Source organism: Phyllosticta citribraziliensis (genome assembly GCF_038025025.1).
Source record: "Phyllosticta citribraziliensis strain CPC 17464 chromosome Unknown J3D65scaffold_6, whole genome shotgun sequence".
In the NCBI taxonomy this organism is placed as follows: domain Eukaryota; kingdom Fungi; phylum Ascomycota; class Dothideomycetes; order Botryosphaeriales; family Phyllostictaceae; genus Phyllosticta; species Phyllosticta citribraziliensis.
The window spans coordinates 855,431-881,089 of record NW_027117343.1 but is presented as its reverse complement, the minus strand read 5'-3'; the positions used below and the strand labels follow the sequence as shown (position 1 = coordinate 881,089).

General features: G+C 56.4%; 10 protein-coding genes across 10 annotated transcripts; 6 read left to right on the top strand and 4 right to left on the bottom strand.

Moving 5' to 3' along the window:
* Positions 1-417: 417 nt before the first annotated feature.
* Positions 418-2,853, top strand: J3D65DRAFT_364489 (cellobiose dehydrogenase). Its single transcript, XM_066795666.1, has 2 exons — positions 418-1,187; positions 1,245-2,853. The coding sequence occupies exons 1-2, from the start codon at positions 902-904 to the stop codon at positions 2,645-2,647; spliced, it is 1,689 nt and encodes a 562-aa protein (XP_066655214.1). The 5' UTR covers positions 418-901; the 3' UTR covers positions 2,648-2,853.
* A 715-nt stretch (positions 2,854-3,568) lies between these two features.
* J3D65DRAFT_624283 (uncharacterized protein) lies at positions 3,569-4,480 on the top strand. Its single transcript, XM_066800229.1, has 2 exons — positions 3,569-4,148; positions 4,208-4,480. The coding sequence occupies exon 1, from the start codon at positions 3,771-3,773 to the stop codon at positions 4,146-4,148; it is 378 nt and encodes a 125-aa protein (XP_066655213.1). The 5' UTR covers positions 3,569-3,770; the 3' UTR covers positions 4,208-4,480.
* Positions 4,286-6,235, bottom strand: J3D65DRAFT_364531 (allantoin permease). Its single transcript, XM_066795667.1, has 4 exons — positions 5,920-6,235; positions 5,775-5,866; positions 5,293-5,719; positions 4,286-5,224 (listed from the first exon to the last, which is right to left on the bottom strand). The coding sequence occupies exons 1-4, from the start codon at positions 6,115-6,117 to the stop codon at positions 4,424-4,426; spliced, it is 1,518 nt and encodes a 505-aa protein (XP_066655212.1). The 5' UTR covers positions 6,118-6,235; the 3' UTR covers positions 4,286-4,423.
* A 396-nt stretch (positions 6,236-6,631) lies between these two features.
* On the bottom strand, positions 6,632-7,580 carry J3D65DRAFT_364538 (uncharacterized protein). The gene has a single exon (XM_066795668.1). The coding sequence runs from the start codon at positions 7,388-7,390 to the stop codon at positions 6,845-6,847; it is 546 nt and encodes a 181-aa protein (XP_066655211.1). The 5' UTR covers positions 7,391-7,580; the 3' UTR covers positions 6,632-6,844.
* A 395-nt stretch (positions 7,581-7,975) lies between these two features.
* J3D65DRAFT_364464 (arginyl-tRNA synthetase) lies at positions 7,976-10,398 on the top strand. The gene is made up of 2 exons (XM_066795665.1): positions 7,976-8,488; positions 8,536-10,398. The coding sequence occupies exons 1-2, from the start codon at positions 8,030-8,032 to the stop codon at positions 10,192-10,194; spliced, it is 2,118 nt and encodes a 705-aa protein (XP_066655210.1). The 5' UTR covers positions 7,976-8,029; the 3' UTR covers positions 10,195-10,398.
* Positions 10,399-10,778: 380 nt separating this feature from the next.
* On the top strand, positions 10,779-12,409 carry J3D65DRAFT_603094 (uncharacterized protein; the record flags this gene model as incomplete). The annotated part of the gene is made up of 2 exons (XM_066798184.1): positions 10,779-10,956; positions 10,998-12,409. 2 exons carry the CDS (start codon positions 10,779-10,781, stop codon positions 12,407-12,409), a joined length of 1,590 nt encoding a protein of 529 aa, XP_066655209.1.
* A 224-nt stretch (positions 12,410-12,633) lies between these two features.
* On the top strand, positions 12,634-13,974 carry J3D65DRAFT_651364 (U2 snRNP component IST3; the record flags this gene model as incomplete). Its single annotated transcript, XM_066802444.1, has 3 exons — positions 12,634-12,866; positions 12,976-13,729; positions 13,826-13,974. Exons 1-3 carry the CDS (start codon positions 12,771-12,773, stop codon positions 13,972-13,974), a joined length of 999 nt encoding a protein of 332 aa, XP_066655208.1. The 5' UTR covers positions 12,634-12,770.
* Positions 13,975-15,306: 1,332 nt separating this feature from the next.
* Positions 15,307-16,316, bottom strand: J3D65DRAFT_553463 (concanavalin A-like lectin/glucanase domain-containing protein; the record flags this gene model as incomplete). Its single annotated transcript, XM_066797134.1, has 2 exons — positions 15,307-15,846; positions 15,936-16,316. Coding segments are annotated over 2 exons (921 nt in total), but the record flags the coding sequence as incomplete, so codon positions are not given.
* A 1,783-nt stretch (positions 16,317-18,099) lies between these two features.
* Positions 18,100-20,307, bottom strand: J3D65DRAFT_363803 (uncharacterized protein). Its single transcript, XM_066795664.1, has 14 exons — positions 20,171-20,307; positions 20,044-20,115; positions 19,973-19,990; positions 19,907-19,919; positions 19,788-19,807; positions 19,729-19,739; positions 19,608-19,678; positions 19,523-19,557; positions 19,391-19,476; positions 19,253-19,343; positions 19,077-19,206; positions 18,962-19,018; positions 18,816-18,864; positions 18,100-18,620 (listed from the first exon to the last, which is right to left on the bottom strand). Exons 2-14 carry the CDS (start codon positions 20,068-20,070, stop codon positions 18,404-18,406), a joined length of 825 nt encoding a protein of 274 aa, XP_066655206.1. The 5' UTR covers positions 20,071-20,115; positions 20,171-20,307; the 3' UTR covers positions 18,100-18,403.
* A 4,085-nt stretch (positions 20,308-24,392) lies between these two features.
* Positions 24,393-25,216, top strand: J3D65DRAFT_603091 (uncharacterized protein; the record flags this gene model as incomplete). The annotated part of the gene is made up of 3 exons (XM_066798183.1): positions 24,393-24,445; positions 24,496-24,622; positions 24,689-25,216. The coding sequence occupies 3 exons, from the start codon at positions 24,393-24,395 to the stop codon at positions 25,214-25,216; spliced, it is 708 nt and encodes a 235-aa protein (XP_066655205.1).
* Between the last annotated feature and the right edge of the window lie 443 nt (positions 25,217-25,659).

Here is a 25,659-nt window from a genome sequence, read left to right as displayed (position 1 = left end):
ACTCGCTTTCGCTCCGGGACGCGCGCGGAACAGAGTTGGCGTCCCAGCCCGGGTACACGCTTAGCCTGGACGCCATGTCGCCCTGATGGCTACCTGACGGGGTTACCGAGTCTCGATGACAGCTGGAAAAGACTCGGCCTACGGAATACATTCTTCAGCTCAAGGTTTGCCAAGCTTTGCTTGAATGCGTCCCAAAGAGGAGAGCTACCATCGTATTGGCACGGGCTCCGCACCCCCTGTTTGCCTCTCCCATCCGATTGCAGAGGCCGCTCCTCGTGCTGCCCTTGCACTTGTTCTCGAAAAAAGGAAGACACGGGGTTGCAAGCTCGTGTTGAACATGGCCCCTTGCTGTTAATAGCCCTGCAGATCTAGGGTCCCTCGTGTTGGCGGCTGGTCGGCTAGCTCGCCTTTTTTTTCTCCGGCCCTACACCACCACCATGCCAAACGGCCAACACCATGCGCGACGGCAACGCCGTCTTCGCCCTTTCTTGTCCCACTGCTGTCATTCTTGTCATCGATCTGATCGCCAATGACGTCCTCTCTTGGCCTTGCTATCGCCCATTGCCGCGCTGGGACGGCTTCCCGTCTTCCTCGACAGGGAAATTGCTAACGGCCGTTCCTATTTGATGACTACATCTGTGCAGAGCAGGGATCGCCAGATACGATGCTGCGGAATGACCTGCCCTGAGGCCTCGCGCCCGTCGGGCTCGATTGATGCTCTGTTTTTGTTTTTTCTCACGAGAGATCCGTTCAGCCTTGTGGCGGAGTCTTCTTCGGTTCTTTTGCTTCTCTGCATATATGAATCTCCCCCACGCGGAGAGAGATTCCCTGCCATTCTCATGAACTATCGATACATTTAATCCTCCACCTTCTTATCTTCTTTGATTCCTAATTCTTCACAATGAGGTTAATACACATACCCCTCGTCGCTCTTCTTTCCTGCTCTTCTCTCGCCGCACCTTTGACCATTGCGCTTGGCGAGCAAGACTGGACCTCGCAAGAATGGGATGCCATTGTCGTTGGTGCCGGACCGGCCGGTATCATCGTTGCCGACAAGCTGAGCGAAGCTGGCAAGAAGACGCTTTTGCTTGAAGGCGGGGGCAAGTCATATGGCATCACTGGCGGCTCGCAGCAGCCTGATTGGCTTGCGGGAACCAACATGAGTCGCGTTGACATCCCGGGTCTATGTAAGCTTGTTTACAACCTTCAACCTTGATTGAATTTCCGCTTATCAACCGCGACAGACAAAAGTGTATTTGACGACCCCGGCGACTTGACGTGCGCAAGCGAAGAGACCGCCGCCTTTGGAGGCTGCACGATTGGCGGTTCCAGCGCAATCAATGCAGGACTCTTCTTCCAACCTCCTTCTTCTGATTGGGATACCTTTCATCCTGACGGCTGGAAGGATGCCGACCTCGAGGCGGCAACAAAGCGGCTTTTGAGCAGACAAAAGTCTGTTACCAACTACTCTGCCGATGGCAACTTCTATCTTCAGACGGGATACGAGGCTGCCAAAAAGTGGCTTGTCGACAGTGCTGGCTACTCCAACGTTGTCATCAACGATGAGCCCCATGATAAGACCAAGGTCTTTGGCCGGCCCGCGTACGACTATAACAACGGCCAGCGCGGAGGACCTGTCACCACCTACCTGCAGACGTCTCTCAGCCGCTCCAACTTCCTCCTCCAAAGCGGTGTCCGCGTCCAGCGCGTCGAGAGGTCCGGCTCGAAGGCCACCGGCGTCGTGGCCAAGTTCAATGGCACCACGGTGACGATTCCCCTTTCTTCCACCGGCCGCGTGGTTCTGAGCGGAGGCGCCATTCAATCGCCCCAGCTCCTGATGATGAGCGGAATCGGTGATCCAGCCACTCTCTCGCAGCTCGAGTCCAACAAGCTTCTCCCCGACTCGATGAACCCCTCTACCTGGATCAACAACACGGCCGTCGGCGATGGTCTCTTCGACAACCCCAACACCTTCATCGAACTCACCGGTCCCAGCATCGCCTCGTACACCTACTCCTACAAGTCTCCCATCACGTCGGACACCCTCATGTACCTCGGCTCGAAGAGCGGACCCTACACCTTTGCCTCGCAGACCTCCGTCTTCTGGACCATGATGCCGCACACGGACGGCACACCGCCGACTGGCGTCCAGGGCACCATCGACAGCGCCGGATACGGCGAATACGTCGACGACCGGACCATCACGCTCAACGTGTACGGCACGAGCGGGCTGCTCTCGTCGGGACGTGTGCAAGTCGACGCCAAGGGCGTTGCTGGGCCTTCGGACGACATCTACTACAGCGACGCCGCGGGCCGCGACGCCAGCGACATTGCGCAGTTCATCCACGACCTGTTCCAGGCGCTTCCCGGCTCTGGCCTGACGCCGCTCAACATCCCCGCCAACGCGTCAAAGGAAGAGATTGTCAACTACATCACCACGCCGTCGCAGTACGCCAAGGGCCAGGTCAACCACTGGAGCTCCAGCTGCCGCATCGGGTCGTGCGTTGACGCCGAGGCGCTCAAGGTCCAGGGCACCGACAACGTCCACGTCGTCGATGCCAGCGTTGTCGCGCCGCTGACCGTCAACCCGCAGTTTGGCATCATGGTTGCCGCCGAGAAGGGCGGCGAGCTGATTGCCGCGTTGTAATTGCTGTAATACCTTTTCTTGTAATCAGGGCGAGCGGAAAAAGTTTCCTTCTTTTTCTTTGCTATTTTGCATGACCATCATGTCGGGAGGTCCATTGTCTTTCTGCTAGAATCTCCTTCTTATTATGACGCTCAACAGTTGCGGGGACTCGAGCTTGGTTATACCCCCCGTTTGTACTACCTTACATATCTACCATTTCCTCCATCTTGCGCTCGCCTCGGCCAGCTCCACTTCTTCGGTGCACGGCGAAACAAGGCAGCGCGCTGCACGTAGACCGAAATTCATCGAGTCTTCCAAGATTTTACTGGTGTTGTCGCAGCTACCCGAGGCCAGAGTGGTCGCAATGACGCAGTGTGCGACGCGAGAGAAACACCCCCTGGCCGACGCGACAGGGGTAAGAGCACCACAACCATGTCCAGCGACGACCACTTCCAACAACACCTCCACAATCGACAACGTATGCGTCGGAAGACTGCGAGCTCCTCAAGCGGAACGCTCTCTCCACCACGATCCCCGCAGCCCATCAGCCACCGCGCGCCGCCAAACTACGGTAGTCAGTTTGACAGCTGGGACGGGCCGGGTGATCTTGCTGCTCGCACGCAAGCAAGCAAGACAGACGGACAGTTTGCGACTTTCTCTGGCGGCGGGGCTCCACATGCGATTGGCCAGCCCACCCCTGCCGCGCATCCATGGCTCGGCTGCACGGTGACGTCGCCGCGCGTGCGGCCTCACGCGTGCTACTGGAGCACCTAACGGGGCGGCGGCGGACCAGACTGAAAACTTGCTGTTGGCTGGCTGGTTGGTTGGCATCATCGTGTCTGACCAGGTGGATGAATGATGTCTGCCGGGTAGGCAGGTAGCCTTGTCGGGGCGGTGGCTGGGACGTATAAAGATCGAGGCACCCCTCGGGGGACGACGGATTTGGTTCAAAGTTTATATCATCGTTCAGCGCGCCGGACTCGTCCTCCTTTCCCTCTCGCACGCACGCACGCTATACGGAGACCTCGCACAGCTCACACAAGCTCTCCTGCATCACTCGCAAAAAACATCGTAAAGGCACCGCGCCACCGTCCATCACCTCCTCAACCCATAAAATAAACAACAACAACCACCACAAAACACCATGGCCTCCAGCAACACCTTCCCCATCATCTTCACCATCGCCGGCTCGTCCTCCCGCCACGAACTGCTCCTCATCTCGCCCGGCACCAAGCTAGCAGACCTGACGTCGCAGATCGAAGCGGTGGCGTCGACGTCGGTCAACACGCAAGAGTTCCTGGCAAAGTACGCCAAGAAGAAGAGCCAGCCGGACCGCGTCGAGACGATCCGCGTGCGCTGGGCCGGCGCCGGCCGCGACGCGAAGACCTTCCCCGCCACGACGGTGCTGACCGAGGATAATGTCGAGGCGGCGCTGCGCTTGGTCGAGGCGAGTGGTGTCGGCAAGGATGTCCTTGAGGTGACGATTGCGGAGGGAGCGCCGGCCGAGGAGAAGAAGGAGTGAGTATGTTGTTGGTCGTGTTGGGTGGGATCGTGGGAGGCGTGGCGCTGATTGCGATGCAGGCTGCCGGAGCGGACGAAGTAGTTGGGTCGAGATGCCTTCAGGGGTGATGTTGGGGACTGTCGGTGGTTGTCCGAGCGGAGAATGTCATGATCAAATATTCTAGCGTCTATTATCTATCCATTTCTGCAATGTCTGAACGCTCCCATGACATTACCTTTGCCGTCTTCGACCCATGGCGTCGATGCTCCAATAGTCCCCGACTCATGTCGACGCCGTTACAAGGCGTATCTGAACCCGCGATTCTCACGGTCCGTCAGGTCCATGAAGCCGTCCCTCGTCGCCTCGTCCCCGCTGCTGCCCTCGCGCCGCCGGTTCTCCCACCACATGAGCTGCCGCAAGACCGACGTCGCAACAATAATACCAGCGTAGCAAACCGACAGCGTGATAATGGCCGAATGGTACCGCGGGGCCTCGCGATCCAAAAAGACCTGCGCGCCAACCACATTGCCCGCGGCGTAAAACACAAACCACAGGCCCGTCGCGAGGGCGCGTTTGGAGTGGCCCGCAACGTTGGTTGTCAAGAGGTTCCAGGCGAGGATGATGGCGGCGCCGAAGATGTACTGCAGCCAACTGCAGCCGACGAGCGCCCAGCGGTGCTGCAGGCTCGTCAACTGGATGCCGATGAGGCCGCCCAGCGGCGGCAGACAGCTTATGACGAGCCACAGCGCGCGCGTGTCGCGGAAGCGGCCGGCGGCCAGCCCGCACAGCGGCACGACGACGAACTCGATGGCGCCGCTCGGCAGCTGCATCAGCGTGGCGTTGAGCCCGGAGAGCCCGAAGCCCTTGAGCAGCGCGGACGAGAAGTTGGAGACCCCGCCGTTGATGATGCCACAGGCCAGCCCGATCAGCGTTAGGCACCATACTTTGACGTCGGTGGGGGCTTCGAGCGACTGCTTGGTTTGGAAGTGCGCGTTCTTGACGCCGATCATGTTGGTTGCGATGCGGTTGATGGCGACGACTTTCTCCTTGTGCGTTAGGAACTTGGCCGTGCTGGGCGAGTCGGGCGTGAGGATGAGCTGCAGCTAAAGTCAGGCCATTTTTCTCTTGACGACAGCGGAAAGGGGGCATCAGGGGGTGGACTGACAAACAAGATGCCCCAGACAACGTTCAGCGCTCCAATGACCAAGAAGATGAGTTGCCACGTCTTGAGCAAGCTGCCCGTCGCGTTGCCCAGTCCGTAGCTCAGAAGCGCGCCCAACATCGTCGCGACGCCATTGAAGGCTAGGAACAGGCACATGCGGAACGGCTGTTCGTCGCGCGCATAAAACATGGACGTGATGGTCATGATGAGCGGCGAGATGCTGGCCTCAAACATGCCCATGAAGAAGCGCAGTACCAACAGCCCAGCGTAGTTCGTGGCTGCGACATGGCAAACGAGGACAACGGCCCAGCCGAGCAGGAGACCACCGGTGAATTTAGCGACGGGAAGCTTCTGCATTATGATGTTGGCTGGTATGGACCAGAAGAGGTAGCCAAAGTTGAAGACGGCGGCGGTCCACGAGTAGCGTTGGCTGACTTTGAGTGAGCTTCCGGGTCAGAACTAACGATAGAGAGAGCGCGCCTTACCCTTCGAGTCCCAAGTCCTCCTTGAGGGTATATGCTGAGGCATAGTTGAGGGACAGCTTGTCGAGATAATGTAGCATGCAAGTGATGCAGATCTGAATGTTGTCTTCAGTAAATGAACCGAGATCCTTTGAGCATGTTCGCTTACCACTGGAAGTATCACTTTGTCAATCTTTCGCAGCACTTTCTTGCCTTCGGCTTCGAGCTCCTCCCTTGGGTATTGTTGCACCTCGAGATACAATTCCCCTGCAATATCCCGTAGCTTTTGCTGATCTGCTCCGTACTCCACCACGCCCTCAGCGATCTCAGCCTCTGGCTTTTCTATGCTGTCTTTTTTGTTCTCCATGTCTGACGTAGCGGGCCTTCGGATGGGATGCTTTCTTCAAGACGGGGAGTTGAGACCTGGAAACGAATACAGCGCCGATACATGAAGAACTTTTGCTCTTCAACGCTGGAGCAGAATGGGGTGGAATGCATGGTCATCGAGTGATAGGGACTTCCCGTATACCTGGCACCCGAAGCCGCGTCAACTCCACGCGATCCCCGCTCAAATGGCTAAACTCACTGCTTCAATGGCAGGAAAATGGTGCAGAAGCGACTGCGAGCGAACATGCACCATGGTGCGCGGCCCGGGGGTGATAAGCGCATCCTATCTCCAAAGCGAAGATGCAGCAGGCGTGGGTACCCCGCATCGTCAGCAGTGGAGGTCGGTCCTGAGAGTTGGGGCACACGTGTTCGAGACTGGATGCTTTTGAAATCCAAGTGAATCTACCGATTGAGATCCCATGTGGGAGACTGGCCATGACATCGGGAAATGTGGGAAAGCCACGATACCTCCCAAGTGACGCATCAACATGCGATTTTTGGCTGCTCGCTCGAAAACTGAACAATGGAAGACTTTCAGAATTGAATGGGATCCATTGTGAACAAAATCGCCCCTGTCTACCAGACCTGTCTGTCAAAGGATAAACTGTCTGAATCCCTTGAGGCGACACTGAAAGGTCTACCAGGTCTTCGGCCATCGTGTTGCATTCGAAAACAGGCGTTGGCACACCTGCATTGAGAACCGTCATCTACGACGTTCCCAATTTGGCTTCCAATTTCTCGGTGGTCCTTTTCACGAGTTCTTCCAGCGAGCCTAGCAGCTCGACGCCATACCTGTCGCACACAACTTGTACATTTCCCCTGCGCCAGTAGCCTTCGGGACAGGCGACGACAATCCTTCTGCTCTTTGCGTACAGACCGAGCTCCAACAGAGTGATTGGGGATTGAGTGCCCTTGTCGTAGTACATGGCGATGACGTCGGCGCGGTCCTGGCAGTCGAGTTCCCAATCGACCTGTTCCTTGAAGCGTGGATCCGAAATGTCTTGCTTCCAGTCGTTGTTCCAGTCGGGACGGCGTGGATTCATGATGGTAATCGGAAGATGACTCAGGGTGCTCGTGATTTCTGTCTGCCAATCGACAGCCTTGCCCATCTCGATGCTGCCCGCAAGAAATACGGAAGGGCTGGTTGTAGTGATCGGGTGGGGTGCTTTGAAGATGGTGGCCTTTCCAGAGGCGATGACCCTTTCGACCTCGGGGGCGATTTGCTCCGCGTTTGAAGTTGTTTGCTCAGACATGATGTGTTGTGATGTCAGAAGTCGTCTCCAACTCAAAGAATTCAATATCTGAATGGTGAATAAGCTGTGAAAGTAGACGAAGGTTGTGTCAAAGTGATGGTGATCAAAGTTGACATCCAGCCCGTCTTATATACCCTGATGATCGCCAGCTGGTGGAGATATCAGGGCGGTGCAGCAAGGCTGAGGGGGAGTTGGAAGGCGAGGGCTTGCTGACGATGCAACAACAACTTCCCGTCCCGTGAAGTGCAATCATTCGTCGGGAGCTTCCAACAGGCTTAATCACACCGGCAGCATATGTTGGAGCTTCGTCGTTGGACAGGATTGTGACAACTCTGGCGGGGGGCAGTTGGTGGCTGGGCGGCGTAGCAAGATGTCAAGAATCACCCCGACGTGGAGCAACCAGCTTTGCCAGAGTCATCAGACATGACAGGACGTGAGGCAGAATTGGGATGACACGAACATGGAGGCGTGGTAGTTAGTGCAGCGGGGGGAGAGGAGAGAGACGGGAGGGGTTGGGGCATCCAGGGCGGCATGAGTCAAATGGCGCGGGCGGTCAAGAATTTTTGACGCGCATCAGCTTTTCCGACCGACTGCTTCGCGACCCCACCACCTCAGGCCCAGTTCCATTGTCAGGTCTGCATGCGATTCCTGCGCCTCTTCCAACGGACGCCTTTCCAAACTCGCATATCCAGTCGCTGTTCCACACTCCCACGCCTGCCGCGCCCCTCAATCGCTCTTCGGACTCGGTCCTTTCACCCTCCACCAACCAACCAGTCCAAACCCTTCGACCCAACCATCATGGCCGCAGTCCAGCTCCAAGACGCGTCCATTGCCGACGTCGCTGCGACTTTGAAGAACCTGGGACTCTCCGAGGTTCCCAAGCAGCGCAACACCCACCCAGAAGTCAACCCAGTCGACATCTTCCGCTCCCACATTGCCGAGCTCGTGTCGCAAGCAAGCGGCGTCGACGTCAACATCATCTTTCCCGTCATTCAAACCACTCAGACTCTGGACAAGGGTGACTTGACTCTGCCTGTGCCTGCCCTCAGGCTGAAGGGCAAGAAGCCAGACGAGACGGCAAAGGAGATTCAGGACAAGGTAAACCAAATGTGCCACCACTGTTAGTTCAAGACTTACACTGCCAGTTCCCCGAGTCTCCGCTCGTCGAAAAGCCCGTCGCGAATGGGCCTTTCCTTTCCTTCTTCTTCAAGCCCCAAGCCCTCACGTCCCTGGTCCTCCCCACCATCCTCAAGCGCGGCAGCAAGTACGGCCTGAACCCTTACGATGGTCTCAAAGACCCCTCAGACCCCTCCAAGGGCCGCAAGCACATCATCATCGAATTCTCTTCTCCCAATATTGCCAAGCCCTTTGGCTACGCCCACTTGCGCAGCACCATCATCGGTGGTTTCCTCTCCAACCTCTACAAGGGCGCAGGATGGGACGTCACCAAGATGAACTACCTTGGTGACTGGGGCAGGCAGTATGGCATTCTCGCCGTTGGATACAAGCAGTATGGCGATGAGCAAAAGCTCAAGGCGGACCCAATCAAGCATCTTGTCGAGGTTTACCAGCAGATGACCAAGATCCAGAGGGAAGAGGACGAGGAGATTAAGACCAAGCAGGACAAGATTCAAGAGCTTAAGAAGGAAAGCAAGGACCAGGAGGCAGCAGAGCTTCAAAAAGAAGTCGACGCCCTCGTCGCCAAGAGTGTCAGCCAGCAAGCGCGCGACTACTTTAAGCGCATGGAGGACGGCGATGAGGAGCCCATGAAGTTCTGGGAATGGTGCCGCGAGGTGTCCATCGAGGCGCTGAAGAAGTCGTACCGCCGCCTCAACATCGAATACGACGTCTACTCTGGCGAGTCTTTTGTCAAGAACGAGTCCATGGAGGCCGCCGCCAAGCAGCTGGAGGAGACTGGAACTTCGGAAAACAGCGAGGGCGCGGTAATTGTTGACCTGACCAAGCACAACAAGAAGTTGGGCAAGGCTCTTGTCAAGAAGAAGGATGGAACTTCGCTATACCTGACCCGTGACATCGGTGCCGCTGTCGAGCGTTTCGACGCGTACCACTTTGACAAGATGATTTACGTTGTCGCCACGCAGCAGGACCTGCACCTGGCACAGCTGTTCAAGATCATTGAGCTCATGGGTCGCAAGGACATTGCAGACCGCTGCGAGCACGTCAACTTTGGTATGGTCAAGGGCATGTCCACTCGTCTCGGAACTGCCAAGGCACTGGACGAGGTCCTCAACATTGTCGGCGAGAAGATGCACGAGGTCATGAAGACCAACCAGACCAAGTACGAGCAAGTTGAGAACCCGGCAGAGACGGCAGACATTCTGGGCATCGCCGCCGTCATGGTCCAAGACATGAAGGGCAAGCGCATCAACAACTACGAATTCAACCTTGAGCGCATGACTTCTTTCGAGGGCGACACTGGCCCCTATCTTGAATACGCGCACGCCCGTCTTTGCAGCATTGTCCGCAAGTCTGGCATCCCCGAGGAAGAGCTGGTCAATGCGGACCTGTCGCTCCTCACCGAGAGACATGCAGTTGACGTGATTCGGATGCTCGCTCAGTGGCCAGACGTCTTTATGGATACTCTCAAGAAGAAGGAGCCCACCACTGTTCTCATGTATCTCTTCAAGATGACGCACGCCATCAGCAGCAGCTACGAAGTCCTGCAGGTCATTGGTAGCGAGGAGCAGCTCAAGAGAGCTCGTATGGCGTTGTATGTCAGCGCCAGACAGGTCCTCAGGAACGGCATGGAGCTCCTTGGCTTGACCCCTGTCGACAGGATGTAAACGCAGAAAATTTCATGACTGCTACGTTTTCCAATATCAAAAAACTCGGCCATGCTTGGGTGCGATTCGGTTGTGCACCTCGCGCTCCATGAAACGGAAGCAAGGCGGCTACCACGACGAAGATACCACGCTGGATTAAAGGGAATGACGAAGCTACCAAAAGAAGAAACGACCACCTCAGTAGAAGAGAATGAATGGAGAAAACTGAAAGATGTTCAGGTTTGACAAATCGGGTCTTGCTTTCTGCGTTAATGCCCAGGTCCGACCGCAATACAAATACTGTCTGCTGGTCGCGATTCATCTGAACGGAAAGGCAATGTTGGAAAGTTTTCGATGACTCCTCGGTGGACCACCTGTGTTGAAGAAGTGACACGGGTGCCAGCCAGCTTCCATGATCATTGACGGACATGCTCGCCCACGGCCCCTTCCCACCTCGCCTCAAACGGTCAAAATGGAAATCGCAACTTTACAAAAACCTGCGAGAACCGCCATCCATCCTGTCTCACATTGCTCAGATCCTGTTGTCCATCCGATTTTCGTCACGTATTCTTCTCTTATCACTATCGCTTCTTGCGTCTGCAAACATGGCCTCCAACGGAAAAATCCCGGAGGTTATTGTCAAATATCACCCCTACAAAGTTGAAGGAACTGATATCGCGGCGTTGAGAACCATGTGCGCTCATCTAAGAGGAGATCCCTGGGAGAGTCTGGAAGTCAGCGTGGGGAAGAAGCGAGTAGGATCTGTTCCCGCAAGAGTTCAAGGTCTGATGTAATCTGCAGAGTAACAAACGACCCCAGTCCAGAGCTACTACAAGAAGTGGCCTTTTGTAAAGGGTTCTGCTTCGATCGCCAGCAGGCTCTGGACCACGGCTGGAAATTTGGTCGCAGTGGATATCGAATCCCTGGCCAAGCAAAGCTCTTTGTCAAGGAAGCCTTTGACGAGCATGGTCGTGCGAAAGCAGCCGTCAAATTTGTAGATGATCTTGACTGCAGTAGCTCGGAGTCTGGTTCTGAAGCCACTTCAGGTGATGAAAATGTGCCGAACACCTTCCCTGCTATTCAGGCACAAGACATGCCCACTCCCATCGTCCAGCAAATAGGAAATTGCCCTGTTGTTGAGGGACAGCATACTTCCCCGAGAAAGCCGACGAACAATTCTGACGAGAGCCAGTCCAGGCGTACTTGCCGAGAGGAGGAGATGGGTAGGTCTCAGGAAGGAGGTATATGTCTTGCTCTCTTGGAGGAAGGACAAACAGCTCACTCTAGCACAGCGACTACGAAAGCCGGCGTTCAAACAGACCAAGACATAAGTACGCCCCAGCTTTTCCCGAACTCCCTTGAGCGATCAGAGACGGACAACGTCGAAGAAATCGGCGACTTTGGCTTCCTCATCATCCAAATGGTTACTGTCAGTGGAGAATACCGCCACCGTGGCATCGCAAAGGCGATGTACAAACATCTCATCGATGCGGCTGTGTGGCGGTACCCCAACATGAAATTCGTGGTAGCCTGGCCTCTTAGTATGATGGACTTGGACTGGCCGTTCAGCGACATGCGGGCCGCTGGCCTTGACAACGACCACCAAAGAAACGTGGCCCAACTACTTACTGAGCGACTCCACCTGTCGATGGGGTTTGTGCCATTGGGTACGTCGAGATGGTTCGTGCGAAGTGTGGAAGAATGCCGCATTCAAAGCAGAATCGCACACGAAAGTCGTTCCGCGCAACAACAGCAGACGAACCAGCCGGCCCAGCACAAGAAAGCCACGGAATTGAAAGGACAGAAAAAACGAAGTCCGGAGCAGAATCAGCATGCAAGTCCCTCGGAACTACGAGGACAGGCGAAGCAGAGCGTGGCGCGCGCGTGTGACGTCCCAGAATCCATCAGACGCATGTCAGAGCGTTTGCGAAAGAGACGACCAAGCTCGTCGCCTTCACGGGTGTCGCCAGTTTTGAGAAACTCGCCATTCTCGGAACCACCACCCATGACGAATTCAGCACTAGTTCGCCCGGAAAGCGTCAACGATCCTTCCATGTCGTCTTTAGAGGAGGATGAAGCCGCAGACCGCTCGTTAGCTGCCGAATTGGGTTTGATCGCTGAGCCGCGGGAGAGCCGAACGTATGGGGTCCAACCCAATGATGAGCTTATGACCGTCGGGGAGATGGTCGAGGAGTTTGAAGCTCATGAAAGTCAAGGAGATGCCCGAGGAGTTTGACTAAGGGTCAGATTGGGGAACCATTGTCAGATCAGATTCAGCGTGAGTAGAATTAGACAGTACAATTGAATTCTTCCTCATAATCATTTGAGACACTTGCTGGATAGCTATGAGCTGCGCTACGTTCCTTTGCATCGGGAAATGGTCATCTCGTGATTAGTAAGCGGCCGCGGCAACGACATCATCCATCACAACTTTCCGCAAGCTCGACCAAGCTCCCTCGACATTCAACCACACCTGTTGCCTCGAAACTTTATTTGCGCATCCCAGTCACAGGATGACCTATCTCTAAACCGCGTTTCGAAACCAACGCAATCCCTGCTCAAAGCTCAGAAACCAGCGCCTAGAAGCCGCTGCAACGATGAACACGATCCGCTCGATCAAGGAGCTCAACAAGCGCGAGCTTGAAGCCGGCATCCCTCCAGAAGCCTCATGGCACGCCGACTACCGCGACACGGTACGTGTTTCTGCCCGTCCAATCTGGCTACAATAGCAACCTCCACGCGCGGACATTGTTCGCACACAGCACACAACACAGCACGAGCAACGCGCTCACATTGACACAGGCATACGTCTACATCGGCGGGCTCCCGTTCAACCTCTCCGAAGGCGACATCGTCACCATCTTCTCGCAGTACGGCGAGCCGGTGCACATCCACCTGATCCGCGACAAGGAAACGGGCAAGAGCAAAGGATTCTGCTTCCTCAAGTACGAGGACCAGCGGTCGTGCGACCTGGCTGTGGATAATCTGAGTGGAGCCGAGGTCATGGGGCGTATCCTCCGCGTCGACCACACGCGCTACAAGAAGAAGGAGGGCAAGGAGGGCGAAGAGCCAGCCGGGGGCATAGATGTCAGTGTCCAGGCTCCCGAGCCGGAGGATGAGAGCAGCGAGGACGAGAGGCCGGTTTTGCCTGAAGAGAAGGAGCTGGCGCGGTTGCTCCAGGACATGGAGGACGATGACCCGATGAAGGGGTACATGGTGGGGGAAAAGAAGAAGGAAGTTGAAGAGGCGGTGGCGCGGTGGAAGAAGGCAAACGGGGCTGGTGCATCGAAGAAGAAGCCGCGCGATCACGACAGAGAAAGGAGACACAGACATCACCACAGGTCGAGGCGCGAACGAGACGCCGACGACGAGTCTGAAGACGACCGCCACAGGCGCAGGCACAGGAGGCATAGGAGTCGCACGCGCTCGCCGCCGGAGGATCCTGCTTCGGACGCAGAGAGGCGGCACAGACGCCATCGCCGCCACGACGATGAGGACGACTACGCTGAGCGCAAGACGCGAAAGCGCGACGACTCAGACGAGCGCTCTCGCGAGCGTGACCACGATAGACGGGACCGGCAACGCCCACACGACGACGAGGAAGACAGGAAGCAGAGAAGGCGCGGCACAGAGCGTGATGCTGAACGGGAAGGGGATCGGCGGCGTGAGCGGAGGAGATACGAAGACGAGGATGAGGACGACAGGAGGGACCGTGACAGAGACAAGGAAAAGAGGCATCGGGGACGCGACGAGGACAGGAGGAGGGACAGAGATGGCGCACGCAGGAGGTCGCCTTCTTGAGAGGCGACCTTCCACATCGGACAAAGAAGTCAAGGCAGCAGAGCGAAAAGACTCCGATATACCAAAATCTCCGGTCCATCGAACCCATCCTTGTCCGCATCTGGCAGGGCTGTTGCGTCCGCTGTCCCTGGGACGCTAACGTAAAAGACACAATGGCCACTGGATGCACAACACTATGGGTTGGTAGGTATATCATTCCAATTCTATTTCCACGCACCCAGTCAAACCACTTTCATCGCTCCACCACCGCCACCTGCAGCCTCTCGCGAGGCCTCTACTCCATGCACACTGGGTATCTATCTCCACTCGATCTTTGGGCCTGCTCCCCTTTGCACCCCATGCTCACCCCTGTCCGTCGATCACCAGCCCGCTGGCCAGGATAGACAATGGGGGAGATGAGGAAGGGAATAGCCGTCTCATTGACTGTCCGATCCGCTGCCTCGAGGGCTTGCTGCACATCCTCATTCAGTCCTCCGTACCGTATCATACCACACCGCATCGTCCTGCTCCAAGCTCGCGACCCCCTGGCTGTATCTTACAACCAACATACATGCAAAGGCGGCCAACTGCAGCCGCGCGGTCGGTGGAGTCCCTTTCGCGGTGTCTTCAAGAGGGGGAATCATTAATCAAATCCAAGTCCAAGCTGGGAGAAGTGAAGAAAGAGAGAAGAGAGAAGAGAAGGTAGAGAAATGGTAAAGGAGGGAGAGGACAAGTAGGCTGGCAGGCTGAACGGCTTTTCAAAAGCCACCGCAACCTCGCCGTTCCAGCCCTCCCTACATCCCGCCTCCGCAACCGCCAGCAGTCAATCTACAACGCCATGACGGCCGCGGCCGCCGCCGCCACAACCGCGCCAACGCCTCCCCTCGCTCCACTGAACAGCGGCACCGCGGCGCCCGTATAGTGGCTCGTCTGCGGCGTCGTGACGGACGCAGGCGGCGGTGTGCTGCCAGCGGCCGCAGCGCCCGCATCGCTGCCGCCGTCGACCAGCGCGCTGTTTGCGGGCGGCGTGGGCGCCAGCAGCGGGTTGCCGGTCGACGGCATGGGCAGCGTCAGGATGCCCGTGCCGACGCTGATGGCCGACGACGCGTCGACGCCCGAGTCGGCCGACGCCAGCAGCGAGTGCGTCGACGACGCGGGCGTGCCGCTCAGCGTCAGCGTCGTCGTGGGGGGCGTCTCGCCTGGCGCCAGGGTCACGGTCTTTGTTCTGAGGATCGTCGGGCAAGAGGACGACGACGACGTGGGGGGAGAGAGGGAGGGCGTCGCGATGCCGCTGTTGCTGTTGCTGCCGCTGCCCTGGCGGTTGGACCCGATGCCCGCGCCGCCGCTGACGTTGGGCTTGGAGCCCGAGGTCGAGTCGGTCGTGGAGTTTGCGCCGGGAGACGAAGAAGGCGTCGCAGCAGCCGGCGACGCGACGCCCGCGGCATCGGCCGCCAGCATCTTGATGGACCCGGACGAGCCCGACGTATCCGAATAGCTGTACGCGGCGGCGGGGTTATAATTCGTAATCTTGACCTTCTCGACGTACATGGACCACGGCATGCCGGCCGCGGCGTCGTACGTCGTCTGGCCGCCGGCCCAGGAGACGGTGCCGTCGCCGTTGGCCTTGTCGCCGCCGGCCCAGATGCCGAGGCGCACGTTGGCGGGCGTCTGCGGGTACGTGGCGCCGGCGTTGGCGTCGGCGTAGGCCAGGGTGCGCACGACGGTGCCGTCGACGAGCCACTGGATGCGCGAGGCCGTCCAGTCGACGGCGTACGTGTGGGCCGTCGTTTGCGGCGTCGCCACGTCGAATTGCTGCATCCGGTCGTAGCTGGTGGTGTTGCCCTTGCCAAAGTAGTTTGTTTGCACGGCGCTGTCGACGCCGCCGAGGAACTCCTGTGGGGGTTGTTAGCTTGCCGGGCGGAGTGAAGGAGGTGGTGGTTGTGGTTGTAGAGGCAGTAGTAAGTAAAAAGAAGCCAACGTACCCAGTCAATCTCGTCCAAATCATCCGACTCAATCACAATACTACTGATGATGCCCGTGCCAGGCGCCGCCTTCATCGTGACCTCGACGCGGCCATACCAGATGTAAAAATCCGTCTTGATGGTGGGCGCCTCGCCGCGCTTGGTGATGGTGAAAGCAGCGCCATTGGCTCCGCCGTAGTTGACGCTGGGCGCGATGTAGCTCCAGCTGGTGTTGGCGCCCGTGGTGAAGTCGATCTCGTACGTGGCGCTGTTCAGCCCGGCGTTGGGCTTGCACGGGAACTGGCTGCTGTTCATGGGGTTGCAGTCGGAGTATGTTTGCGCGTTGGCGAGCGTGGCGGCGGCCAGGCCGACGGCGAGGGTGGCGAGCGTCGGGGACCGCATCGTGGATGGGGTGGTGGGTGGGAGTGGAGCAGTGGGTGCGAGATGTGGGGATTGGATTGTGGTGGCAGGGTGATACAACGGAAGGGATAGGTGAATGCTCAGTCCAGTCTGCTGCCGGGGGCGGATTGACACAGGAAAGGGAGAGAAGAGAAGAAGCAGAAATATGTAAAGGAGCGGAAGAGAGAAAGGGAAAAGAAGAGGTGGGCCAGCAGCCTCGGATAGAGCGAAGGAAGAGCAAGGAAATTGAGGAGGTGGTGGTGATGAGGGACAGACACCGGGGCAACCAGCAGATGGGGCAGCAGAAAAGAAAAAGCACGAGGTTAGTTAGTTCTGCGGAGGAGTAGGTACATATGTAGATAAAGACGTGGAGACGGTGGGCATGCCGTGAGCGTTTCAAACAGCGTGTTTGGGAAAACTGGAGACCGAGCGCCTCTGGGCCTGTCAGGGCAGGTGCATGAGGTGGTCAGGTCCAGGTCGGCGCGAAGGATGCCGCTGGGCGCCCCGGCGGTTACGAGCGAGGTACATGTTTTCTGCTGCAAGGTCCCGCGAGCTGTCAATCTCTTTCTTCCTGTCTGCCTGCCGTGGCGACTGGAACAACTGAACCGAAGCTGGGCTGAGCTGAGCGACTGGTGAGTCCATGGTGATGCCGTCATTGGTGTTGCTCCATGTCGCTTGAGCCACCCCCTGGGCCCTGAGGCGGCAGATTCCTCTCCATCATCCCGTCCGGCCATCTCCACAGCCGATCAAATCCCCAGAACCTGCTCTTCTCTCGGTTCGCTTCGTCGCCGTCGACTTCTACATTTACAACACACAACGATTCCGTCGGCGCACTGGTGTTGTCTGCGTGGTAGTCGAGGTGAGAGGCGCCAAAGCGAACCACGCCCAGCTAGCCGGGCCGCCAATCTGGAAAAAGGCCACTCCCGCCTTGGTGGCTCGTGTTGCAGGGCCAACCCAGCCTTCGCGCTTTTTGTCCCCTTCCTCTTGGCGTCGACTGCAAGGCCAGGCCACACACGGTGCTCGCTCTCGCTCCGCCCGCCGACGGGCCTTGGCAGCTGCCGTGAGCTGACGCGCCTGTCATTTCATCCATGCCCGCTCGTTGCGCCCGACAAACACCATGGCCGAACTGACAACAAACCACCGTGCTCGCCGTCGGCGCGCGCCTCTCCAGGACCGTTGACCGTGGACTTGTCTTTGCCGGCCGATCATGTGCTAGCACTTTGAGCCCTTGCTTTCCTTGCAACCCACGCCGTCATCTGGCACTCTCGCCATGACGACCCACCAACCCTCTCGTCCCTCCGGTCGTCGTCAACCATCCATCACCGCCAGCTCTTCCATTCCGTCTCAGATGGCCGACCAGCTCAAGCGACCCAAAACGGGAAGAATCCCGCTAGTCTCCCCGTCTCTTTGTGTGCGTGTCTCGTCCTGTTGCACCAAGTCTCCATGTGGTGGCTGGCTGCCTCTACGCCCGCAAGGCAGATGAAGAGGGGAGTGAAAAGAAAGACAAGACGGCGGAAGGAGGCAAACGCGCACTCATCGTCTGCTTTGGCCCAAAGCATGCGTCGAGATGTGCTAGCACGACAGGACGGGAATGGCGCGTCTCCTGTCCTGCCCCGATTCTCCGCTCTTGTCAATCTCTGGACGATAGGGCACGGTATGGCGATTTAAGAAGACGAAGAGAGAGAGAGAAAGACGAGAAGACGCCGCCTGTGTTTGACGTTACCTTTACCCGCTACCGCTGAACCACGTCATGCTGTTTCTCCCTGCTCTTTCCGTAGAGCGCTTCTCATACCCCAGCGCCCCAAAAACGCCATTACGCCGTCCGATTCCCTATGCTTGCTTTTCTGACCCCAGGTAATTTGATAATGGACAAACCTGCCGATCGTTTGCCGTTTTCTCTCGGCTTGCTACCGAGAATGCGTTCGACGACACATGATCAGTCTCCGTGGCTCTTTTCTTCTCGACGTTTCTCCGCGCGACATCTTGACGCCGACGGACGCCACTGTTTACGCCTCCTCTCTACCCACACGTGCACTCTCATCCACCCTCTTTTCATCTCTCGCAGACGACGTGACGACTCCATCGCTCACCTACCCCTTCTCCGGATCCCCAAGGACCCCATTTTGTGGCATCGGTGTCGTGGCTGTCGACGAAGCAGTCGACGTCGAAGCATCATGCTTGTCCTCTTTCTGCGAATCGATGAATTGATCGTACGTCATGCCCACTCGCTTGGCGGCTGCCCGGTCGGTGCGGGAGCGGTACAGCCACACGCCGTGGTACGCGAAGATGAAGATTTCGATAATCATGCTGTGGCGTTATCAATCAGTGAGTCAGAGCAGGCAGTGTGTCGAAAACAAAGGCGATGCCCGATACGGGAAAGGTGGCCAAGAGGGGAAGAGGGTAGCGGTCCCATTCGCTGAAGACGTGAAGAAGACCCAAAAGGTAGATAAGGTATGGGAAGCATCCCGGTTGATGCCATGGAGCGATGGTGGCCAGACTTACCATACAATGTACAAGATTCCGCCAAGGATGTCGAACCTACGCTGGGCCACTGCGACGGTCAAGAGTCATCATTGGTGGATGCGGGTGAACGCCACGCCGGCTTGTGTCTGCCTGCCTGCTTGGCTGGAAGTGCTTGGAGTGCTTACCAAGAGACATGAGCGAGAAGACCGCACCCATAAAATCGACCGAGAGGAAGAGAAAGTCTGCAAGGGATTCAGCTGATGACAATTGAGAGGGGTCAGGAAGAGAGGGAAGACAAACTCAAGTTCTTCGCTCTGCCTCTCCGGCCCCATTGACCCCAGAGAATGGGCAACAGGCCGACTGCGAGCAGGACTGCAGCAATTATCCCGATGACAGTCAGTGGCGTTTCGTTGCCTCGAAGGTATACGGGCTACGACTCTGTTAGCCCTGATTCGCTAGGCATGCTCCCTCCTTACCCGAAGACCAACGATCAAGCCAGCTTCGATGCCTCCCGAGGCTAGACACAGAACAAGGAGAGCGAGGTTGGTTTTCAGTTTGGACCATTTGCTTTTACGGTCAGACAACGTTGAATGTTTTGACAGGGATGTGCTTACTCGTTGTAATACTTGCACTGGGCCCAGCAAATGTAGCTCAGGGCGCAGAAGATTTGAGGCTGGATCTGAACGCCGATATTGAAATTCTGCCCTAGTTCAGCAAAGCCCGCACGGTAGTGGCGAGTGGCAGACCTGGGCAATGTTATACACGCCAAATGGAACGGCGGCTGTGTTCTGTCAGCGCCCATCAAACGAGCAGTATTCGGACAGTTCTTACCAATCGCCCACAGGAGCGGGAATATGGCGTCAAAGCCATCGGTGTCTTTTGATCTCCAATTCGACCAAATCCTGGATCTTTCAGTTGAAAATTCAAAGCGGGATCGATCGAGGCTACGCACTGCGGTATGATCTGTCGCTTGATGTTAGTTTCCAACCGCAGCAAACGGCGAGTATTTACCAACTTGAATGCACCAACAGCTGGAACGAATCAGCAGTCGTTCCAAACAGCTGCAGAACGCTACGAGTCTTACACTGGAGGGTATCAGCCTTGCTCAAAGCTCTTGTGCAACCACTGACCTGTCCCAATGCTCTTCAAAGTGGTCATTCAGCCATCGTTTCCCCCAGGTCGTTTGAGAGTCTTACCCCGAGAATTTCCGCTGACTACAAAAGTGTCAGCTTATTCAGTTGCAAACTTTCTCGGCATTTTTCTATACCTTTGGGATGTCTTCCTGCGGAGCCATACTGATTCGGTAGCAGTTTGACGACGAGTTCAATGGATCGGGAGGCTAGGGAAAAAGTTGCAGCGCAAAATCTTTAAAGGGAAGATTCAAGAGACTGTACAAAGAGGCAGAGAGCTGTTCAGCCAGAGTATGCAGGTCCCTTGGTCTCTCTCAAACTGTATCGAGCAGCTTCAGAAGCGGAACTAGCATGGATTGACAGCGACCGTTCCCAGGAAGAGGGGTCTGAATGCTGTTGTGGAGCCCCAACCCATGTTTTTGGAAGACAGGCGCGGTAGACGCTGGAACAACACACAAAGTGGAAGGTTAGCCTCTGCCGTGGTGTTGTCCGTGCTCAGTTGTCGCCGTGGGGTGCTCTCCCTGGATAAGATGCACAGGTACCCTGGCTGCGCGGTAGAGCGCGATTGGCGGCAGCAAGACTGATGGAGCTGCGACCTCGGGGCTTTCTGTCTCTTGTCGCCAGGCACTGGTCCAGTGGATTCATGTACTTCGTGCATATCGGACCTGTCATGTTGATGAGTGGATACCCGATGCTCCCAACCCAGCCAACGCTGCAGCCAACGCCGGCCAGTCACTGGCATCTCAGTCCCCAATGTCACTTTGAGCGTCCAGAAAGCGGCCGACAAGCATCATCAGCACTGGGAAGCGATTGGTTTGTCCGGGTCTTCCGAGCAGTTGAAGCGAGGAGCTGGCCAGACGCAATTGATGGCGACTGGCGGCAGATGCTTGGCCCTTCAAGCGGCTCAGCCACTAAGTTATGCGAACGCCTCTGGCTGCATGCAGTGCTGGGGATTGGTGTGTGGAACGAGGGGGAAGCTTGCGCAGAGCAAAAGAGTTGACGAGTGACGGGCGAAGGCGGAGACCAGGGAGCTCCTTCCGCCCTCCATGGGCCGCCTCCCACCCCCGTCATCCCACAAACCCTGGATCCCATCGGCACGACATTTTTCTCTGCCTCGTACTGGCCACTCTGACTGGACCTACGTCTCCCCTTCAACAAAACTGGCATCGCCTGTCATCGCCATCATCTGCACCGCAATTTGCTCTTCCTTGGTCAAGATGACAGTCGTCGTCATTGTCAGACCTGTGGCCACCTTCGATTGCACCTCATCCATGTACAACCCAACCTCAAGGAATCCCGTATCTCCGCTCGCACCCAACATGCGGTACGAGCTTGATTGCTGATGCTTAGCCCAACGATTCAGCGAATGGAAGCCTGCGACCGTAGATCGACAGACACCACCAATCCAATCCAGCCGTCGACGGTGGCGACTCTGAAATTCCACACTGTTGTTGGTGTGAGCCTTGATAGCATGAAACCTGCACTGCAGCATCCTAGACTACGACGCAAATGGTGGTTGACTCCGATAGAACAGCTGAATCCCTCGGAGCTTTATCCCTGGTCACTCTTACGTCTGCAAAACCTGCGCTCACCAGTGCTCGACCGACTCCACTCGTTGGGCGCTGGATCCGGCCACACTGGACTCTGTCGATGGAATGGTCGTTAACTTTTTCCGTCCCAAAGAATCGCAGTCGTTATGCATGACTGAATTTGTACCTGCTCCATGGCTGGACAGCAGGGTCGACCATGAAAACCTCTCGGCTGGCCTTCCTTGTTCCCGAAGATCTTCTCGACCCCAGCGTTTGAGCGCTTTGTGCACTCCTCTCACCACTGCAGCGTCACGCAAGCGATAGCCATTGCACTTGGGAGCAAAGGACTTTCGTACCCGCCTTTTCATTCGTCCGGCAGCCTCGAGAACCGCAATGGCTTTATCATTTGCACCCGCACTGTCACTTGGGCAGAGAATCCAAAGGCCTCGCGGCAGACGTGAGTCACTGAAAGTCCAAAGCGCGGAACTGAGTACACGGGCCCAACAAAACTTGCACATGCTCATGTCCAAGCGTCTCTGGCGGATGTTCTGTTAGATGTTCCATTTCGCGAATGTTTCCCCGCCTTTTCCGATACTGAAAAAGGTTACAGTACCCTTGTGTGGCACAGTTTCTCGTCCTCTATTGTCATGGCCTGCGCTGTCTTTGATGTTTGATTGGGTAGGTGTGCATTTTTCCCCCGGCTTGATGCCGTGAAGCTACAGTGATCAGCAGAATTGGTGGGAAGCCTCTCCATTCAAGCACAGCGAGGGTCGCCACGTCTACAAGTCGCTTCCATGAGCCACGCAAGCATGTCGTCAAGTTGCTCATGGATCTTCATGTCTTACACTGAGTCTTCGTGTAAGGTACAATCCGACGCGGCAATCAAATCATGACAACGTTTTGCTTAGCGCGGGATTGTCCGTTCAGCACTTTCTAATCGCAAGACCGGTACTCCGCTTTACCATCCAGCTCATCATCTCTCAGTCACTTTCCAACGGTCTAATGCTTCTCATGCATCGTTTGGGTCACGATCCTCTCCTCAAGTCAGCTGGACCCACATCCGCTGAGGCATCTTGGCGTTGAAGGACAGCAATAGGGTTTCCGGGCCGTCAGATGCGTTTCACTGGTCCCGCTCCAGCCGCTTCTCTTTGCATCACTCTGCCGCACTGTTCAGATCTGTCACAGCGCGTCAAACTAGCTTCCCGATTGGCTAGTCATTTCATGAATTCGTCAAGGATCTCGACCTCCCTCGTTCACAGCAGTCAATCGTGTGTCATTAGCACTCCAAAGGCGATCCTGATGATGTTCTGCGTCAGAGTGCCGAATCCCGTCTGGCCGGACTGCGGCCGGTCTTTGCCTTCTAACTTCTCGCCCAAGCAATTCGTTTCGGATTTCCACTAAACCGCGGACAAATGCTTGATGCGGAGTCAAGTACGTGGCCGAGTGTGCGCAAACAAACATCTGGATGCCGCAGCAACTGCTTACCCAACTAGTACAGTCTAAGAGAGAAATTCTCGCCTGCCAGAAACCTTTCTGTCCTTCACATCAGCGCCCGGCGACCTGGTCTTTCTATTTCCCAAAACGGGCTTCACTTGGCTCCGTGAAAAAGATTACTGTGCGTCTTCTTTTCTGCTGGCCACGCCGCGCATCAAGACAACTCCGGCCACCAATTTCCTTCCCGTCTGTCATGCATCGCCGTCCCCGCTAGGTATCTGAAAAGAGCATGGAGAAAAATTGTCCTCTGCCTACAGATGCGTCTTCTGTTGGTCAAATCATTTCCGAAACGGCCACTAAGCGTTGGTGGCACTCATTATAGCGAAAATGATCCGTCCATGAACCAAAAGGCTGTCCACGGCTGTATATGCGGGCCTCGCATGCGCACGAGTGCTTGGAGAGCACAGCGTTTTCCGGTTCCTGGCGAGAGCCACATGTTTTCAGTGGAACTCCTTGGTCAGCTCTGTCCAGGATTCAGCCGCACCGTCTCATATTACCGCCTGTCTTACTACTTGTTTTTTTTAACTTGTCCGATGCTCCACCCCCTACTTCTTCATACTATCGCTCGACTTTTTTCCGTAACTGTTTGTGGACCAACTGAAACGAATCAAGAAAGCAACGGAGGTATTTACGATATGTCACGGGATCCTCGCCATATTTACTTCAGACTTTTAAGATCTTCTCTTTCATCTCGCTTCTTCTTCATCTGTTGTCGCCATGGATGACGCGCCTGAAATCTTTTGTACGGGATTTGCGTGTTTCCGTTGTGACTCAGACGATGGCGCGGGAATGGCCCGCGGCTGAGCGGGCGCAAGAGAATCGGTTGGCGGAGAATTGACCGAAAACAATACGTCAGAATTGCTCACGCGACACCCGCTGCTGGATTTAGATCTAGTGGCTGGTTGCTGCCTATTAAAGGCATGGTCGCTGACAGGATTCTTCAAAACACCTTCGAAAACTCCCTACTTTTTTCTCTCTCTTTGTTCAGAGTTCTTCATTTGGGGCGCGCCTGGATCCGCGAATTCGGGCTCGCCCTTTCGATGTTTCCTGCCGAGGAGACGAAGAATGACGGTGAGGTGGCTCTTTAGATCGACCAGGGGGATTTCACAGAGCCGTCGCGAGTCCCATCTCTGGGTCTGAAAGTTCTGGGTGGAACCAACCTTGGGAGCCGCAGCTCAACAAACCGAACGTATAATCCGAAGTCTTCGTGGCTCGTTGATGGGCGCTGGTCGGAGCACCGACGGTGGGCGGTACCATCAAAATTGACACCAGCAGTGTTGGGGATGATCTAGGAGCAGACCAGGCATTTAAAGAGAGTCGCGCTCTGCAAGGTCGCTCTGTTTCTTTCTTTCCACTTGTCTACTCCCGACAACCCCCTACAACCAACGCTCGCCGACATCGAATCTCCATCTTCAAAACTTCACCACTTATATCTACTTCGATTTTCAAACTTTTACACAAACATGTCTTCCGCACACGAATATAACTCCAACATCCCCTATGAGCGCAGGTTGTGGTAAGTCTACTGCATCCGCCAGTCCTGAGCGCGTCTGACATTTTACTTAGCCTCTGGGAGGGCCGCATGTTTTCGGACGTCAAAGTCCGCACCGAGGGCACGGATTACCACCTCCATAAGACGATTCTGTGCGAGAAAAGCGCATTCTTCTTCACAGCGCTCAACGGCGAGTGGAAGGTAAGTCCTCAACAGAGATCCAGTCGAAGCCCCCGCCACGGCCCAGATCATTGACCAGATCCTCAGGAGGCGAAGGAGGGCGTCGTCGACATGACGCACCTGAGCCCGAGTACGGCCAAGGCCATGCTCAAGTATATCTACCTCGGCGAATACGACCTGCACGAAACCGACGTGCCCTTCGCCGACCAGCTCCTCGACCACGCCGACATCCACGCGATTGGCATGTTTTACTGCGTGGACGGGCTCCCAGAGATCGCCGCCCGCAACTTCGAACACGTCTTCCGCAGCGGCGACGAGAGGGAACAGATCGACGCCGTCGTCGAAATCATCCCCTTCCTCTGCGAGACGATCCCAGCCGGCGCCGACTCGGGCATCATCGACGACGTGTCGGACTTCATCGCCGAGAACCTCGGCGTCCTGCGCAAGGAGACGGCTCTCGCGGACGTCCTGATCCGATGCGCCAGCTTCAATATTGAAGTGTACGCCCGCATCCACGTGAAGCTGTGCGAGCCGAGGGAGATTGTGTACACCGTTTCGTGGGAGGTGGAGGAGAAGCCAGCAACTGCCGCGCCGGGAGGCAACAACGAATGGTAGATGACGGTGACGACCACGGCCCTATCCCTAACCTCATCGATCTCGACTCTTAATTCATGGAACAACAAGGCAAACAGGTCTCCGAGGCGCTCCAACACATCCTTAGCAAAACCAAAGAACACAGCATCCACCCCAAGGGCGCGCAAGCGTAGCCAAGCAACCTCCCTCCCTCCCTCCCTCCCTCCCTCATTCATCAGTCGCCATTCCAGAAACCATGGGACAAGAAAATCAGGCATGGTAAAACGGCGTTCTCGTGTATTGGACTGGTCTTTTGGTTCCCTTTCACCCACCTTGATACCCCCTTGACGGCAGCTTCGACGCCAGGTTGCCATTGGTTCGGCGCACGTCTATAGACATTTAATAAACGATGGTTTGCGGTGGAACGGCTCTAGCACCGCGTTGAACGGCGAGTCTTTTCACTGCGCAGGGGGGGGGGAGTGGTG

Bases quoted from the DNA above. Each gene is read 5' to 3' on its own strand.
- J3D65DRAFT_364538 (XM_066795668.1), bottom strand. From the start codon at position 7,390: ATGTCTGAGCAAACAACTTCAAACGCGGAGCAAATCGCCCCCGAGGTC.
- J3D65DRAFT_364531 (XM_066795667.1), bottom strand. From the start codon at position 6,117: ATGGAGAACAAAAAAGACAGCATAGAAAAGCCAGAGGCTGAGATCGCT. The intron at 5,867-5,919 runs GTAAGCGAACAT...GACAACATTCAG, and splicing joins ACAAAGTGATACTTCCAGTG to ATCTGCATCACTTGCATGCT. The intron at 5,225-5,292 runs GTCAGTCCACCC...CTTTAGCTGCAG, and splicing joins TTGTCTGGGGCATCTTGTTT to CTCATCCTCACGCCCGACTC.
- J3D65DRAFT_364464 (XM_066795665.1), top strand. From the start codon at position 8,030: ATGCGATTCCTGCGCCTCTTCCAACGGACGCCTTTCCAAACTCGCATA. The intron at 8,489-8,535 runs GTAAACCAAATG...TTACACTGCCAG, and splicing joins CAAAGGAGATTCAGGACAAG to TTCCCCGAGTCTCCGCTCGT.
- J3D65DRAFT_363803 (XM_066795664.1), bottom strand. From the start codon at position 20,070: ATGGCTCCGCAGGAAGACATCCCAAAG. The intron at 19,558-19,607 runs GTAAGAACTGTC...GACAGAACACAG, and splicing joins CCCGCTCCTGTGGGCGATTG to CCGCCGTTCCATTTGGCGTG. The intron at 19,344-19,390 runs GTAAGCACATCC...TGACCGTAAAAG, and splicing joins CAGTGCAAGTATTACAACGA to CAAATGGTCCAAACTGAAAA.
- J3D65DRAFT_624283 (XM_066800229.1), top strand. From the start codon at position 3,771: ATGGCCTCCAGCAACACCTTCCCCATCATCTTCACCATCGCCGGCTCG.
- J3D65DRAFT_364489 (XM_066795666.1), top strand. From the start codon at position 902: ATGAGGTTAATACACATACCCCTCGTCGCTCTTCTTTCCTGCTCTTCT. The intron at 1,188-1,244 runs GTAAGCTTGTTT...CAACCGCGACAG, and splicing joins CGTTGACATCCCGGGTCTAT to ACAAAAGTGTATTTGACGAC.